Raw genomic sequence first — 16,428 nt, forward strand, 5'->3', positions numbered from 1 at the left:
AAAAAAAAAAAAAAAAAAGAAAAAGAGCAGGAAAAAATGTCTAGCTTCAGGATTTTGAAAGTGGCCTTTAGACACAAGGGCATCTGGCCAAAAAGCAGAAAGATGGAAGATGAAGTGGATATAAAAGTGAATGATGGAGAGCTGACATTTCATGCAAAACAGAACAGGAAATCAGTTATGAATAAACACAAAAAATCAGGAAATCCTCAGATATTAGTAGTAAGTAAATCCATGTGCAGTTGTAGCTGTGTCCACCTGCCTATTCAATACTCACAGCATGGCCTCGATATTCTCAGGCCCGAGCACCCCTCCTTTCACACCTGCCTGCCGGGYGGCCGGCACTGCTGCCTAACTCTCTTGCTCGCAGGAGCCTGAAGAGCTGCCAGCGGCTGCAGTATTCCGGCTACAGGACGTAAAAAACCCCTATTCAGGTACCCAAGGGAGCCTCCTCGGCATGCCTCCCTGTGGTTCAGAGGGGTATAAACTGCTGAGGAGCTTGAAAGTCACAGCGAGGGACTCTAAGCTGACAACYGTAACGTGCACAGGAGTAGGTGCCCATTATTAGAATAAGGTATCTACCACCTATATAGCCTAAAACACTAACTAAAGTGATTGACAAAATGCTGTTCTTAAAATAAGAAATAAACATGATGAAATTTATTTATTTATTTTCTGATGGCCATTGTAGGTCTGGGCTTTGCTTTGCAAATGACCTAGCTATAAAACCATGAAGATACCGYAGGCCATAGCAAGCAAGTGGCTTAGCAACTGCAGTGCAATTAAGATGACCTTGATGCAAGTTCTTTTTGAAGCCTTTCTGGTACACACCAATTACTTCCTTTGCTTTGTCTTTCCTACTAGACAAAACCTGCATTCAGATTATCAGAGGATTCTTTGCAATGGACAGCTTCAGCTCCAGAATGCATCTTTTTAAAAACACCCTACTCTGAGGGGCAGGGAAAAAAAGGGAGTTACAGAAGTCTACAGGTGTTGCAGATGAACTGCAGCTTATTACATGTATTTTTACACGAATTTTTAATTTCCAAGGAAAGAAAAATCCAAACCAGAAAACATAGGAGATTTATGGGCTAACCGGAACACACATGGACAAATACCTAGATGAAGTACATTACATGTGCATCCTTAGGATAAGAGAGATCTCTTATAGGAGGAGAATACAAGATAGCTCGTATTATTTCTGTCTATTTTGAACAGCGTAACATGAACAAGCAAGGGATTAAAGCAATAGCTACAGTTATTAAAAATGCATTATTTCCTTATTAACAATTCAAAACAGATGCCAAAGAGCATCTTRACTGGAAGTAAAACTGCTGGAGTGAATAAAACATCCAGCAATTAGCTAACAGCAAATCAGAGATGCTCCAGATTTCACTGTAGTGCATTCATTAACTGCTCCTTTCGGAGCAAATTTAATTTTTAATTCTAGTCTACAAAATTAATTCCTCTGTGTATTTTCTAAAGAAAGCTTTGAATCTGAAGTTAGAATGGATGCTCCATTCCTGTTTGCCTTGTTTCTAATGATTTCTATTTACAAGCTAACACGTGAGGACTAAAAGATAAATTTAATGTCATTAAATGTACGTGGCAATGTGAAAGCTCAATCTTGTTAGTCCTCTAGCAGTTAACTTTCATTCASAGCAATAGCATTCCCAAATACAGGCCATTCTGCAAAACTAGCACAGAATCTGTACTTGATTGAAGACGACTGACACAGTGTTGTCAAACTGTAAGAATCAGTTTGCTTCAGACATTTAACTCATGGGTAAGCTTGACATGAGGACGACTGTAGCAGTTCAGCTCTAACATATCATTGTGTTCATGCACAGGATATTATCTGGGATATTACTAACATCACTATATAACTTGAAACTATGTTTTACCAAAGAAGAAAAAAGGAAGAAAAAACAAAACCAGCTATTGTTTTACCATTCCTAAGAACTGAGCCTTGCAAATCACAGAGTGATCTATGTCAGCAGGGACTTCAGGAATTCTCCAGTTAGCTCCCTGTGAGAAGCAAGGCCAACTGCACCAGGGCTGTGTCCAGCTGAACTCTGGGGCTGCCCACACTGGAGACAGCAGCTCCTCTCCCGACACCCTGCTGAGCTGTTTGATGACTCTTGGGGTGAAAGTTGATTTTCCTGCTACCTAATTGGACCTGGSCTTCCTTCATGCCAGGAATGATCATGCCTTCCTTCATGTTAAGTAGTTTTTCCATCTGCGTCAGTATCTCCATAGGGAGATCTTTTCACAAATCCTTAAAATTAAGGCAATATAAACTAAGGATAAAAGAAAATAAAAGCCTCATTAGAAAGCAAATGGTGAGGCCCTGCTCCTCACCAAAGGAACGCTAAGCTGCTTTACAATCAGGCTATGGATTCACTAACAAAGGTAGAGTTCTGAGGGAAGAAATAAAGAAAAAAAGGCAAAAAAGCATACAAAGGGATGTTGTAATATAAAAGAAATAAACATACACATGATTAAAGATGACAGAGGCTTAGAAGATTATGAACTGGGAAAGTATGTTTATGCATTTACAGATTTAGGATTCAACRTTGGTTTTTGCTTTTCCTTTTTACCTGTGCAAAATGAGTTGATTTTTCAGCACCAGACTTCCAATAGTTCAATATTAACACCATTCACGAGCTGGCAATTTTCACCCAATTACTCACTCATAGCAAACAAAAAAATAAAAGACAGTTTAGCTTGTTCATGCTACGCACTTCCATAAGTTTTCACATGTCCAATTACATCAGTTACCTGTCCTTCGATGCGTCTATAAAAAGACTCACAATGAGTGCTCCGGCAATGACAATGATGCACTGATGCATAAAGATGCACAAAAACTGCTGTCCACGTGTGATCGAAGAGAGCTTGTAAAACATATTCTTAGTAAAAACACCTACGTTAAAGGAAGTGCTATTACCTGGATACTATTTTTTTTTTTTATATGTAGGACTGATTCTAAGCACTGAGGGCACCTCATTTATTAATAAATTTCTCTACTTTCAAAACCAAAAGACTGTTAGTCCAGCTTTTACAAGTCCATGACTTTAACCCTGGAAGAACTATACTTGTGGCTTTACCTCATATACTGTTATGAAGTATCTAGGGTATTAAAATAAAATGTTGCTCAAAACAACATCAATATCTTACTTAAATTTTTACATAATTTATGTGCCTTAATATGTTGATTATATGAGAACTAAACCTACAGTTAGCTCATTCCTACCTTTCAAAGAGTCCAGGGGGATTTGCTTCTTAAAGCACATTAATTTTACTGCCTAAATCAACAGTGCTTGAGAGAAGCACATGTAACTATCCTGCATAAACTTAAAAATTGGTTTGATATGTTTTTCTAGTACTAGTTTTTAACTCAGTCCACTATTCTTTTTCTTATGTCAAATGATAACGTCAGATCTACCTTTAAAAACAGAAAGTGGGTGGACCATATCTACTCTTACCTGTACTCTGAGTGTGTGGCAGGGACAGCTAGCTGGGTATGGTACAATGGAGCTGGACAGCAAAACTGGTGCAGAGTATTTAAAGACCTACGACACAAGGAAAAACACAAAGTCAAAACACCAACTGTTTAGAAATGGACTCTTTAGGGAAAGGCAGGTGCTAATGGATATATCTGAAACTCTCCATAAATTTGAATGAGATTTGATGTACAGAGGTCAATTCTGATTCCCGTAAAACAAAGAGGGAAAAAGTCCCATACTGTAAATAAACGTATCAAGTATGATGATGATGGACTGTTGCAACAAAGAACCAAAGTCTTGCTGCAAGATTAAAATAAAAYGCCTATTTAAGATTTTGGTTTTGCCCTGCCATGTGGAACTGTGGCAAAGATGAAGGCAGAGGGTTACAATTCCTACAGAAATAAAACTTCAGACTTGCAAGTTACTCTGCACCAGTCAGGCTGCTTCTTTACTAATGGAATCGCAAACAGTGCTTAAACATGAGTGCGGATAATGGAATGAGCATGAGCAGAAGCTTTCTTCAGGCCCCATGATTATAAATATGCTGCTTATAAACTGGAAAAGAATCTCCAAGTTTTAGTCAACATTCTGAAGCGTGTACTATTAATTTACTTACTTCTGTTTGCTCAGGAAATGGCAAAAGAAAAATGTTTTACAACAGGGAAAGCTATTCTGCATCTCTGATTACATTTGTATTAATGAAAAAGCAAAAGACACATTTGAGGGCTACAAAASAAGACAAGGCATTGCATCTGAAGTAAAAGTCGGACAGGTTCATGAAACTTCACAGCATTTTAGTTGTCTTTGCAAGGAAACACTACACATAGGTTAGCAGAGTAAATTCYTCCATGTTGGAACCACCTGATCAAGATGTCTGAAATGCATCACTCTAGAAAACACTCCAAAAATTAAATCAATATTCCCTAACTCTGGGAGAGGTACATACAGGAGAAATATCCATTAAATTACTATTTAAAACCCATTAAGTATCCATGATACTCTTTCTTCAACTCAAAACCCACATACTGACTATTGAGTGGAGAACATACATGCAAGTATGAGTGTATACATGCAGGGTTTCTCTCTTATCTTTTCCTTAGCATTTTGAGAAATGTCTTGAGATTGACTTTGTTTCTCTGGGCTGCTTGTTGCCCAAGGTGAATCCCAGGAGGTTGCTCATCCCTCAGATCACCCGAGTGATTAAGTCCCAAAACATCAGTGTTTCTGAAGGAAGGAGTTAGTTACTAACCCATTACCTCTCACTCCCACTCCATCCCCCAAATACCTCAAAAAACATCAGACGAAGGCCAGCCCATTCTGATCTGTGGTGCCAGCAGCTGCCAGGCCTAGGAGACTTGGCTCTTCTGCTAACACCRCTACAAAGCGCTTGACCTTTTGGCCAGCGCAGCTCGGTGCAACCTGGCCCACTCAGGCCTTGTGGGACAATGTTCCAGAATGGCGGCCCCCCTTTAAGGAGAACAGAGCAGTTCAAAAGAAAAATGACAGCGTGGCTGAAAAAACAGCATTAATAACCATGACAAGCCAGTGTTTTCTGACAAGTCAAACGCGATAGTCACAGCGAACGCTCCTTACACCTCCCAGACCAGCGCAGCCCATGTGGTGGTGAGTGAGGAGGTCTCTCATGCAGGGCAGAGGCCGCTCATACTGCTAAAACTGCTTCTTCTTCCAGTAGAAGCAAAAGGAAATAAGGAACTCCCACTTGGCCCACCTTTCTCTCGCACTAACCCTCCTCAAGGCAACATCCCTCTGTGGCGCGCACACATTCACCTACTGCGTCGTGCCTGGCCTCAGGCACACCAGACCACAAGGAAAACACGGTCGCGTCAGGTTAATACTCACCTCTGGCACAAGACTGCTTGGAAGGTCAACTGCTTCGAGTTTCTTTCCAAGGCTGCAGCAGAAATGCAAAACTTCGACCACTCTAACAGCAAGTGAGAGGTGCTACAGGTTTGTCATGTGGTAACAACACCAGCACGTGACTGTGCGCAAGACAGTGTCGAGTTAAGGCAGTTAAGTTACCACACGCGCACCCTGTGCTCCCACAGCAGCACTGCCCGTGTGTGCTCAGCAAAGGGAGATATTGGGTATTTCTTTGGCAGGCAATAAAAGGCTCTTTATCCAACTTGCTAGAGGCAAACCTGAAGTTTACACTCTGGTCCAAACTTCAACATTTGGGAATATCTTGACTCAGTATTTTGGTTATTCTTCATCCTGCTGACTGATACTCAACAGCCTGATAACTGCTGAGGCTCAGGACTGTGCCCTCTTTCAGGATGTTGCTCATACTGAGGGCAAATCCACCTTCTGCTGCTGCAACCCAAGACCAATAGTTAGTATTTTATGCCTTAACTTACCTAGTACATGTATTTTCTCCTCAAGAATATACCAGAAAAGAATCCCAAAGTGTTTTTAAAATGCACTGTTGTGTATTTTAGATGTTGTACAGCCACAGAGCCACTTCAATCAGTTTTTAGCATCAGTCTGCATTCAACGTAAGGTGAGAATAAATAAATTTAAATAATTTGGGAGAGAAGTAATAACTTTCCCTCAGCCTGTTTTCAGTCTCCCTCTCAGCCCTCTCACAGATGCTCAGCTCTATTAAGTTCATTTTTTTAAGTTCCCCAGTCTTCAAAGCTCTTTTAAAAAGACTATTAAAAAGATTAAAAGAGAGCACAGATACTGGAGCAGCGACTCGAGGGAGACGGCCCCAGCCGATGAGCGCTGCTAACTGCAGCTTCTGGAACGTGCGCAGGAGATGGAAGCTTCCAGCATGAGCTCCCTTCAGGCATCCCCCAGAGAGGCCTCTCGCTCAACAAGCACATGAACAGGTAACCACTTGTCAATTAAAAAAAAAAAAAAAATCTTTTGAGAATAGACTATTCAAACAGCAAAACCAGAACCAAATCCAAAATAAGACTTTGAAATAATTTCCCATTCAGACTACAATCAGCATTAGGAAACAAGTGGAACGGGGCAAGTTGCAAGTAGTCCCAAAGCAGTTTAAATTCATCTTTTCACTGCAGTATAAATTCCCGCTATATTTGCTATCAAACAGCACTCATTACAGGAATATTCTCATATTATCAACTGCACACAGAAATGGTCTTTTATAAGTCGTTTTCATTAGATCTGCAGATAAAAAGAAACATAGTCACAGAAAGCTACAACTACAGGCTGTTCTCTCATTTTCTCCTTTAAACACTATCAAGGCCCTAACCTCAGTAACCAAAGCTCTCAGTTTTGACTCTCAAACCAACTGGAAGAACTATAAGGCCACGCGCGCTTGCTGCAAGGAGCAGCCTCTGGTCGGCAGCRGAAGGGCCCTGAGCAGCAGCTCCCGGTGCAGCTCAGCGCTGCCTCCCGCACGACGCCCGCTCCTCCGGCCGCACAGCGAGCCCAAGGCACACGGTACCTCGAACTGGGCCCACATCCAACTGCTCAAACGTTTTTTCMTGTTTGACTCTTTTAAATGTGTATAAAGAGCATGTAGGATATTGTACCAATAATAAGTTTTTAAAATAAGGTATTGTTAAAGCATCAGAAGAAGTTCTTTCTAACCCAGTTCCAAACAGAGAGACTTGTCTCACGGACACGCCGTAAACCCGTGTTGGCCCCGGAGCACAGCTGGGAGCGACGCTGTTCAGACCACGCTGATGGTTATTAGGCTGATGACAGGCATTAGGCTTCGCTCGGCGCAGCTACAGTGCTTTTCAAAGCCCTTGCTTCATGCGTGGCTTTCTGAGGTACTCTRTGTCACTAAACTTTGGGTGAATTAGCAATCTGTTCGCCTCCATCTGCCAACACCCTGCCTTTCCTTCAGGTATGTTTTTTTTCCTCTCTAAAGTGAGAGGCATTAGTCTAACAAGATGTGAGCATGACCAATACTTGGTATCAGCTTGCTGCGTCATGCAAGCTGCACACCTGGCGCTCACGAACACTAGGCCACATTTAAATTCCTTGTGAAGAGCTGAAGTGCAGATCAGTCCATCCCTATACAAACCCACTTATTTCTGTGAGACATAGAAGCCGCTTCGCTTCAGTATAAATCATTTGATGTGATTTTGCTCATAAGCTAGTAAAAGGAGCGCTTGCATTTATCAGGATTTTAACCTGATGAAGAAACACATAAATTTAAAAGTTGATTTTTTTTCCTCACAGCAGTTCAGTTACAGCTATAGCTGAGATTAGAAATGACTGTGGAATTAAACCAGTAAAGTCTGTCCTGCTTTTACGTGAATAAATAGAACTATTTCTGTAAGAAATATTTGAAATGGGATCAAAATGACCTCCAAGTGAGCAGCCAATGATGCAAGTCACAGTAAGACAGACTTGTGCTGGCTTCAGTTCAAACTAGGCTTATCAAGATGCCGTTAATCATGCTAGAGGCAACTTCGGGAAAAAAAATAATGCATTGATTGTGTCTGCCAGACAACTTACTATTCGGAAATGTGTCCCAGAGAAAACAGCAGATAATTTTATGTGGCAGCTAAGCCCCTCATAATCCAGGTCTGATCGCAGCTGTCTGCAGAGATGTCCGCAGAGACATGACCTTMTTCTTAAGCGGATGATCCATTCGCATTTACAAGGACAAATTCCTACTGTTCTGGCATCAAAGATCCTCCTTTCACTACTCAGATCTTCACCCACAATACACATGACAGTCCAATCTGGCTTTTCAAGTAGCACTAAAGGGACTTTTTCCTATTTTTATTAAACTTCATCCTATTTTGTGTCCAGCAACCTGCAGTCAAAGATGCTGAGAGCCTGTGGTGGCTATACACACATCCTATACACACATACCGCTTTGAACGGTAGCTATGTGAAATTAAATGCAATTACTGCTTTTATAGTTGAATATGGAAAACAACTTTGGTGCTCATACCTTCTTGGAAGGAATTTTCAGACACCAAAGAGAATTAGAGTGCGAAAAGTTCTGAAAAATGGGCCATTGGAAAAAAAAATAATGCACACACATAAGCACAACTATGTTTAGATGTGCTACCTTGGCCTATAAGCTAAAAAATAAAAGCATTCTGACCTCTAATCCACCAGAAAGGCCATAAAAAAAATGCCATATTCACCTCTTCTTGGGAAAAGACCATCAGTACCTTCACAGCATACTAAGGCATCAGTTATTTGTGTCCCATTCTAGAGCACATAATTATTTTTAAAATTGTTGTTCACATTTTACTGAAAATTCAAGTGAATGAATCTTCATTTCAAGAAAATGAATTACTGCCTATAAAAACAGGCAAGAGGCAATTCTTTTACAACCTGAGCTACGCACAGTTTGTAAAAGGTCTCCAGTATTGGGTTGTCTGTAACTAGGGTGAAATTAATTAAGATTTTTAATACATGGGCACTTCTAATTARGAAGTCTTCTTTCCCTTTTGATTAAGTTCTATTAAGAAACTGTGAARCTGTGTATGATGGAAGAAAAAAATGTGTTAGATCAAGTCAGAAAATTGGTGGATTTACTACATCTATTTCTTTCATCATTAAGACAGGTCCCAGAATTTCAAGAAACTACAGCTCACATCACAAACAAGATACAGCCACATTTGTGATTTCACAAGGCAGTAATCTCACTAAAATCATAAAAGGAAATCTAAATATCCACCTTTATATACATTGGATTTGAAACTCGTGAKAGGAGAGAAGAGTAATGTGCAAACAATGTAATTAAAAAGAGAATATAAGGGATTTACAGTAAGACAAATCCTATTACTTAAAGCACCAGCACAATGACACATGTTCTATTCAGCATAGGATCTAAAACAAACAATTCATTYGCTAATCCTGATAGCTTGGCATTGTTCCTGTTTTCAAAAAGCTATGAAGCAATATGTCTTTTACATCTCATTTTTGAAAGTGTCCACGTCCTCAGGAAAACTTGGTGCGTGCCACGGCTGCATATCCGCTAGTAGAATCCTCACACGTTTATAGTATTTGCTTAAATTCTAATCTCAAAGCTAATTTTATACACGAAAGAGCTGGCGTCACACGCAACTTRACGCGCTACTGCTGTTAGATCTCTTTTAAGGGACATGAAGATTTTGAACATATTTTCCAAAGAAACAGCTCTAGAAAACTAGACATGTATTTTCCTTCATTTCTATTATTGGCATCTACAGTCTTAATAAGTTAAAATACAGAATTACAGAAGAAGCCATGCTTAAGACCATGTTTCTTACAGCAATGTGCTGAGGCAGGTAAAGATGTTAAACACGTAAGCAATAATAGAAGAAAATACAGAATGGTTGTGTGAGACTGCAATATCACATTAAAGAAAGTAATCTCTGGAGATGGAATACTCTCTAACATCACAATGCAAGCACTATAGTAGACTATTCCCTCCTGATGGTAATGAAATTCCCAAATCCTGGACCTCAAGGAAAAATGGAGGCTAGGACACAAATCTTTCCTCTCTGTCTGTCATATAAACATATGGCAGCATTTCTAAAGCTTGTCCATATATACTTGAAGGCTACAACCTGTTTTCCAAGTGGACTTTTCTTATTTGGACTTCCTATGGTACAGTTCCAAGCTTGTTCTAATTATATAACATTTTAACTTAACCATTCCCACTTTCTCTGCCAAACAGAACGCTAGGAAAAACAGACTGCAATACTCCTCACACATCRCAAGGATTTTCTTCTTGCGTGGTTGAAATTACGATGTCTGCATGTGAACAGATATTGAAAACAAAGCAGATTTACTGAAATTAGGACGCTCATAGGCACTGTTAAAGGAACTGAAAAAGGCTACAGATGACAACCATATTACTGGCATCTGCCTAGCATAGGGTACCCAGGCAAAACTAAACTTAACCCTAAAGGGAAAGAATCTTTGCAAGTTCAGAAATGCCAAGTAGGAAACAACATTTTCAACCACTGTAACTTAAAGGAGAACCACTGATGTTCGTGAGGATGGGCAGAAAGGGACAAGCTCTGTGAATTTGGATTTATTTTGTTCTGATCTTTTATTTGCAGGGGAATGACCTGGTAGTACGACTTAACAGATAGCTTAGAGTAAAAGCCATGTGAAACTGCCACAATGCAGCCAAATAAAACCTCCTTGTGCTGCGGTTTCCATAGACCCCTTGCAGCAGCGATGCCACAAGCCCCATGTAAACTTCAGCACCGTTTTACCAGCGGCTACAAGTGGAAAAGCACTCAGTTCTTCTGCCAAACGCGACAGCGTACGTGACGAGCTGCTGCACTGCATTCAATGAATGAAATATTAAACTCCCGCTCTTCGTATTATAACGTTTGTGAAACTGCCCAAGTAAACAACATGAACAATCAATGCATCCGTAGGATTAGAGCAAACGTACACAATAATCACAAAGCTTGGCAATAATTTTCTGCCTTATTGACATTATATTGCTTAAGATATAGTCTATTTCCTTGAATAAGCATTTTAAAGTGTTTTGAAAAGGCAGCTTACATTTTAATATGATGAAGCATTCAGACAAAATGGAAGAGATCCTTGACACAGCACAGAGAATTCCTAGCACTCTGCACTCCTCCTCTCACCAAGTTTTTCTCTCCTCATAACCAATCTCTTTTTCACTGCCTAATATACTCATTCACTTTTATTAAGCTGAATATTTAAATAGCCTTATATCTAAACACAGTCATCATCTGTGTATTTCTAATACAGAGATCATTTATCTGCCAAAAAGGTAACACCCTAAAAATGGTTCATGGAAAGAAACGTACCAAACAATAAACTGATCACTACTCCCACTTCTGGAATCCTCAACACAGACACCAGAGACGTGATGACAGGTGAAGAAGGAAAAGGTACTCACAAATAACACCTTCTGCAAGCCATCCTGGAACGTGCTGTGGATTTGGTATTTATATTTTCTTTCACGCACTGAGGTAGAAACGGTCTTTCTTAAGGAAAAAAAAAAAGATCACATTCACAGCTTTTGCAAGCTCATTCAGGATCAGCTCTGTGGAACATCACCGATAAGCAAGCTGGTGATGTAACCAGCATCAAACCCTGCATCAGATAAACCCTGAAGGCTCTACAGGGTTATATTTTGCAAAGCCAAAAGGTTTTTCCCAGGGAGGAGGATTAGCAAGCATAAACCAGCCACGCTGTTTTCACATGCCTGGTGGGCTTGCTTTCGGCTTCCAGAAATAAAGCACAGACCGGTATTTATTGTTAAACTTCATTGCTAAGAGAAAACAGTATGCTTTCTCACTTGATATTTGGATTGAAATACGAAAGCAACAAATGATGCATTTTCGAATTCACCATCTCTCAATGAACACTGTAGTACAGTCCAAACTGAGAAAAGGCCATTGGTCCTTTTATCTCCATGGTAACAGCAGCATCTGTGAAGACGAACTGTATTCCCTCCTCACTGCAAAGTCAATTTATAGTCACATACTATGACATAAACTGATAAGACAGCAAAGCTGATCAGCAGCTAGCAGAAACAAGAACCAAAATATGAGACTAAGCTCCTGCTCCAGAGAATCTCTGCCTGTGTATTGGCCACGGGAAAATTACAATATAATCACTTCACGTTCTTCCTTTTGTGTGATCCAGATTAGCAATTTGTGAATTTCCCAGGTTACCAAGAAGGATTGCTGCCAAGTTTTTATAGAATTAGCTTCTTGTTTTAGTCTCCATTTGCACTTTATTAATTAGGGTGCAAAGTTTTTTGTTTTTTTTTTCTTTTTTTCTTCTCTCCTTCAGAGAAGWTCTGCAGAACTATTTACTTAAACATGGTTTTTTCCCTTCAAAGTTTCCTTGGAAGATTTTTCATCACTAATAGCAGGGGCAGAGTGAGACATCTCACTAATCTCCAAGTTACTCTCTCCTCCCATCTCCAATTCTTTTTTTTTTTTTTTTTTTTAAAGCACCTCTGACAGTACAAATATTCCAAGAGCATCACATTTATGCACTGCGTCCATGTCCAGAAGAATGATCACGTTACAGGCTTGATGAGTCCTTTTTGCTTTTCCCTCATTCCTGATGGCAGTGGTCTATTGTCCAAAAGACAAACATTCCTTTTTCTGCCCCTTCTCCAGCTCCTTGCTCCACTCCAAAGCCCAACGCTCAAGTCTTGCATAACGAAGGCAGCCCCCTTTCCTCCCCTGGTTCATGAATCGATATAATGACCATCTGCTCATATTATTAAGTTAAATATATACCAGRGCATGCTGAGGAGGGCAGCACATTTGCTACGGTCAAGTGCCCAGTTGTTGCTGCTCCACAGTCAGCTGGAGCATTTCCAGTCTCCCACCAGGACCTAAGAAGCTTCCCAGGCTCAAGAGYACCATGAGCCAGAGATGCCATTAAACTACACAACTCTGGGAAACTAAAAGATGTAAAGGCAGGAATTACTCTGATTGTCTTTGGTCAAAACCGACTAGCAAATTTCTTCTGTCCAAATACCACAAGGGGCTCACTTGCAGCAAGTTCTTTGTACTCACTAGTAACTACAAATAGTCTTTTCAGCTTGGTCTGATTTTTCTGCTTGTAATCCAGGTTCCATGGATGTATGGGAGGGCAGTGCTCAGATGGAACGAACAATAAGGCACCAGGTACTCAGGTATCAGGAGCTCTCAGGACAATCATTGCTCCAGATCAAGGAAGCAGCATTTGGGGCAGGTATCTGAACGCACTAATACTGCAAAACAGTTTATTTTGTGATTCATTCTTTCAAATGCCCAGTTATGAGACATGTAAAACAAGACTGGAAAGTCAAATCAACAAGCAAGAGCAAATTGCACAGGAACTGTGAACTATCTGCACATCCCTGTCCTGGAGCTACCAAGAGGCTTCAAAAGCAGTAACCTTTAGTAGTCTCCCCATATGAAAGATGCTTTAGTCATTTACCAGCTGTTCTCTCCTCTGCTGCAAYGACTACTACTGCACAGTACATTTTAGCCCATATTCTAGTCACRAAGCTTTTATAACCATAACCAGTTGTTTTCCTGGTATTTGGCTCAAACTTCAAGTTTGTCTGATGTCTTCAGACACAAGAGAGAACTGAAAAACACTATCTGGCTCTCACTTCATCAGTGTACTTACTGCTTTATTCAAGATAACATTACTTGCCTAGTTTATGTTAAGCATGCGCTCAATCTGTTGCTTGAGGCAACACACATTTTCAGTTCATTGCCTTCATCAATTTTCCCTGTAATAATATGAATTTGGCACAGTGAATGACTGTACGATGAAACTGGCCCACATTTGTATTGCAGCAGAACGCTTTAAAGTGTTTTACAGCATATTGAAAACTACAAAATAAAAAGTTTGTTACACAGGCTATCCAGCCTTAGCTTTTAACCTAGAACAGAGTCTCCTCTTCGCTTCAGATGAAAGGCCCAGAAGTAGGACAGGTATTTGACACACCAGGACGGCAGCTTTCCTGACACTCTGAAGTCCGCTCAGCAGGATCGTTACTTGTACAGTCTGTCGCTCAATACCACTAAGATGGRTCTAGGCAGAAGATATACCCAAATCTTTATCCTAATGCACTTGCTGTCTAAAAGTGTTAAGCGYAAAGGAAAAGCCTGATACCACCAAAACGATTGGGAAGAGCTCCCACGGATTTCAGCAGGGGCAGCTTATCACAGTCAGTGTTCAATTCCACTGAGTCCTATCCACGTTAATTACCTGCGTGTGCAGCCAGGGAACCATCTGTTYCCCCAAATCCATTTTCTCTGCCCAAATTACTGCTCCTTGCTCYACAGTAAGAAAGGAACCAGTCAGCTGGGCAACGCTGAACAGCTGTACCCAGGAGAGCTTCCCCAGAGCCCCTGCAGCCGCAGTGCCACACGGCTGCCCGAGCGGCCTGGTCGTCATTCAGACTTCTGTGCTTATAGAACAGAAAAAGAAGAGAATAAACCTCTCCTAGAAGATTAAAGTCTACCAAAAAAAAAAAAAAAAAAAAATCCTTTTTAGGCATTAAAGCCTTCAGTCTTACCATACATGCTGTAAACACATGGAAGCGTATTCCACATATGAAAAACCCTGAAGTGAGCTTGCTCAGGTAACAAGCTATTTTAAATAACTACCAGATAGTCTCTTCTGACAGCTGAAGAGAACTGTTTTCAAATACCCACAGGTACCAAGAAATACAGATTCGCAACCAGTACTTAACATTTCGGCACAGCCCTCTGAGTAACACACACTGAGTTTAGGCCACTAAGCAGCACTGCTGTGTTCTGAGACATCTTAAGTTCAACACACTTCTCTTAAGAACATTATAAATTTAATTACCAGAAACTCCATAGTTTCTGACAGAGAAATTAGAACTTTAGAGTAACTATTTTTTTTTTAATAGGCAAGCCCTCTTCCCAGTAAATATTTAGAAAACTTTGGAGTGGAGGAAAAGCTCTTCTGCAGAATTAAGGCACTGAGTTCTATTAACCAGCATTTGGTAACACCCCACAGATGTGGCCACTCCCAGAACATGGAACRCGACATTAGCTTTACATTCACTCAAATTTCATAGGCAAATTCTTTGAACGCTGCCAAACTACTCAATAGTCCTTGGACCATACGACAAGAGCAGCACTTGGATAATGTAATGGGTTGCTAGGGTTTTATGTCACACATTACAGGCCTTCTGAGCCCTGAGCTCTGAAGAAGTAGAGCTGCTTGGCGACACTCACTTTYGGAGAGCCCAGTACCCTAATCCCATGCCTCTAGCTGCATGTYACTAGGTGTCTTCTGTTTCACATCTATCTTTGCATTTATTATATACACTTCTAAAATACTTTATAAGAGGTATGACATGAGCTGAAGGTTTTTCTCAATGTTCGACAACACATCAGCTCCAAACACCCAACTCAAAGTGCCCTTGATTCCCCATAGCTGGACAGTATCATCATGCTCAAGAATGAATCCTTGGGGCAAGAAACTGCTTTAGAAGATGCATTAGACACCCCCAGGCTTCGCAGCTCTGCATACCAGACTTTTTTTTTTTTTTTTTTTTTTTAAAATAACAAAATATTCTTGAGCAATTTGTAGAACTTCAAGATCTTACTTGAGGGGAAATTTCTGATTTTGTTTTCCTCCCTTTACTCTTAGGATGGAAGGAACTACCTCAAAGCCCACAAGACACCCGTAATAATTCTCTAAAACTGTGGAGATCTTTACCCAAGCACTTCACTAAACACAATAATCCAGACTCTCCTGCACATGAAAGCTTCAGAAGTCTCAAATAGAGGACAAATACTGAAAAAAGTCTATGCAWAACACACAGGAAGAGTGCAGGCCAAGAGTGAACTATTTCAGGCACAAATTATAAGCAGCAGCAGCAGAAGGAATATCTGGAACACAGCCTAGAAGCAGTTATGGGCAAGGACTAAGTACAATATTTTGGCCTAAGTCACTCTTCTGGGCTTCATGATACCAGGTCACAGCTGCTGTCCTCTTTAATAAAACAATACACTCATAATGAATCACACAGTAATAGGTGCTCAGAAAGCAATTATGTTTCTTCAGGACCTGGATAGGTTTGTAACTGCTACCTTTAAGTGATACATGTTCCTTTCCTTACTAATTACATAGTATATGCACAAAATAATTATTAAGATTTATTCCTTCATCCACTGGATGATGGAGCAGGAAATGTGAAGAGCTGAAAAAATACTGCTATGTGTAGGATGCTATAAAATGGCCAGTAGGCATCAGCAGAAGAATGAGCAAAGACCAAACACAAGCAGAATGTGATTAATGCCTGCAGATCTTCTGCTCTGCAAATAAAGCCATAGCTGTCAACATGTTTTGCCAACATTGGTTAATTAATGGGCAATGTAATGCATTATTTGAGAAGAGATAAAAGGAATTGCCTTCTATAGCTGAAGATGTCATGATTCACTAGTTGGATTCACTACATTTATTCCCTCACTGGATACATATTATT

General features: G+C 40.3%; 1 protein-coding gene across 3 annotated transcripts in view; it reads right to left on the reverse strand.

Annotated features, from left to right (window-relative positions):
- Nucleotides 1–16,428, reverse strand: part of IQSEC1 (IQ motif and Sec7 domain 1) — a 243,425-nt gene that overhangs the window by 140,655 nt on the left and 86,342 nt on the right. For 2 of the 3 annotated variants that reach the window (XM_026046030.1, XM_026046025.1), the window contains exon 1: nt 11,341–11,395. In XM_026046030.1, coding sequence (XP_025901815.1) covers nt 11,341–11,363 — 23 coding nt within the window. In that variant the 5' untranslated portion in view covers nt 11,364–11,395. Of the gene's footprint in view, nt 1–3,482; nt 3,570–11,340; nt 11,396–16,428 lie in introns of those variants that run through there. The other variant, XM_026046024.1, reaches the window with a different exon arrangement.

The sequence above is a fragment of the Nothoprocta perdicaria genome, unplaced genomic scaffold (genome assembly GCF_003342845.1).
Source record: "Nothoprocta perdicaria isolate Ctin4 unplaced genomic scaffold, notPer1 scaffold_42, whole genome shotgun sequence".
Lineage (NCBI taxonomy): Eukaryota > Metazoa > Chordata > Aves > Tinamiformes > Tinamidae > Nothoprocta > Nothoprocta perdicaria.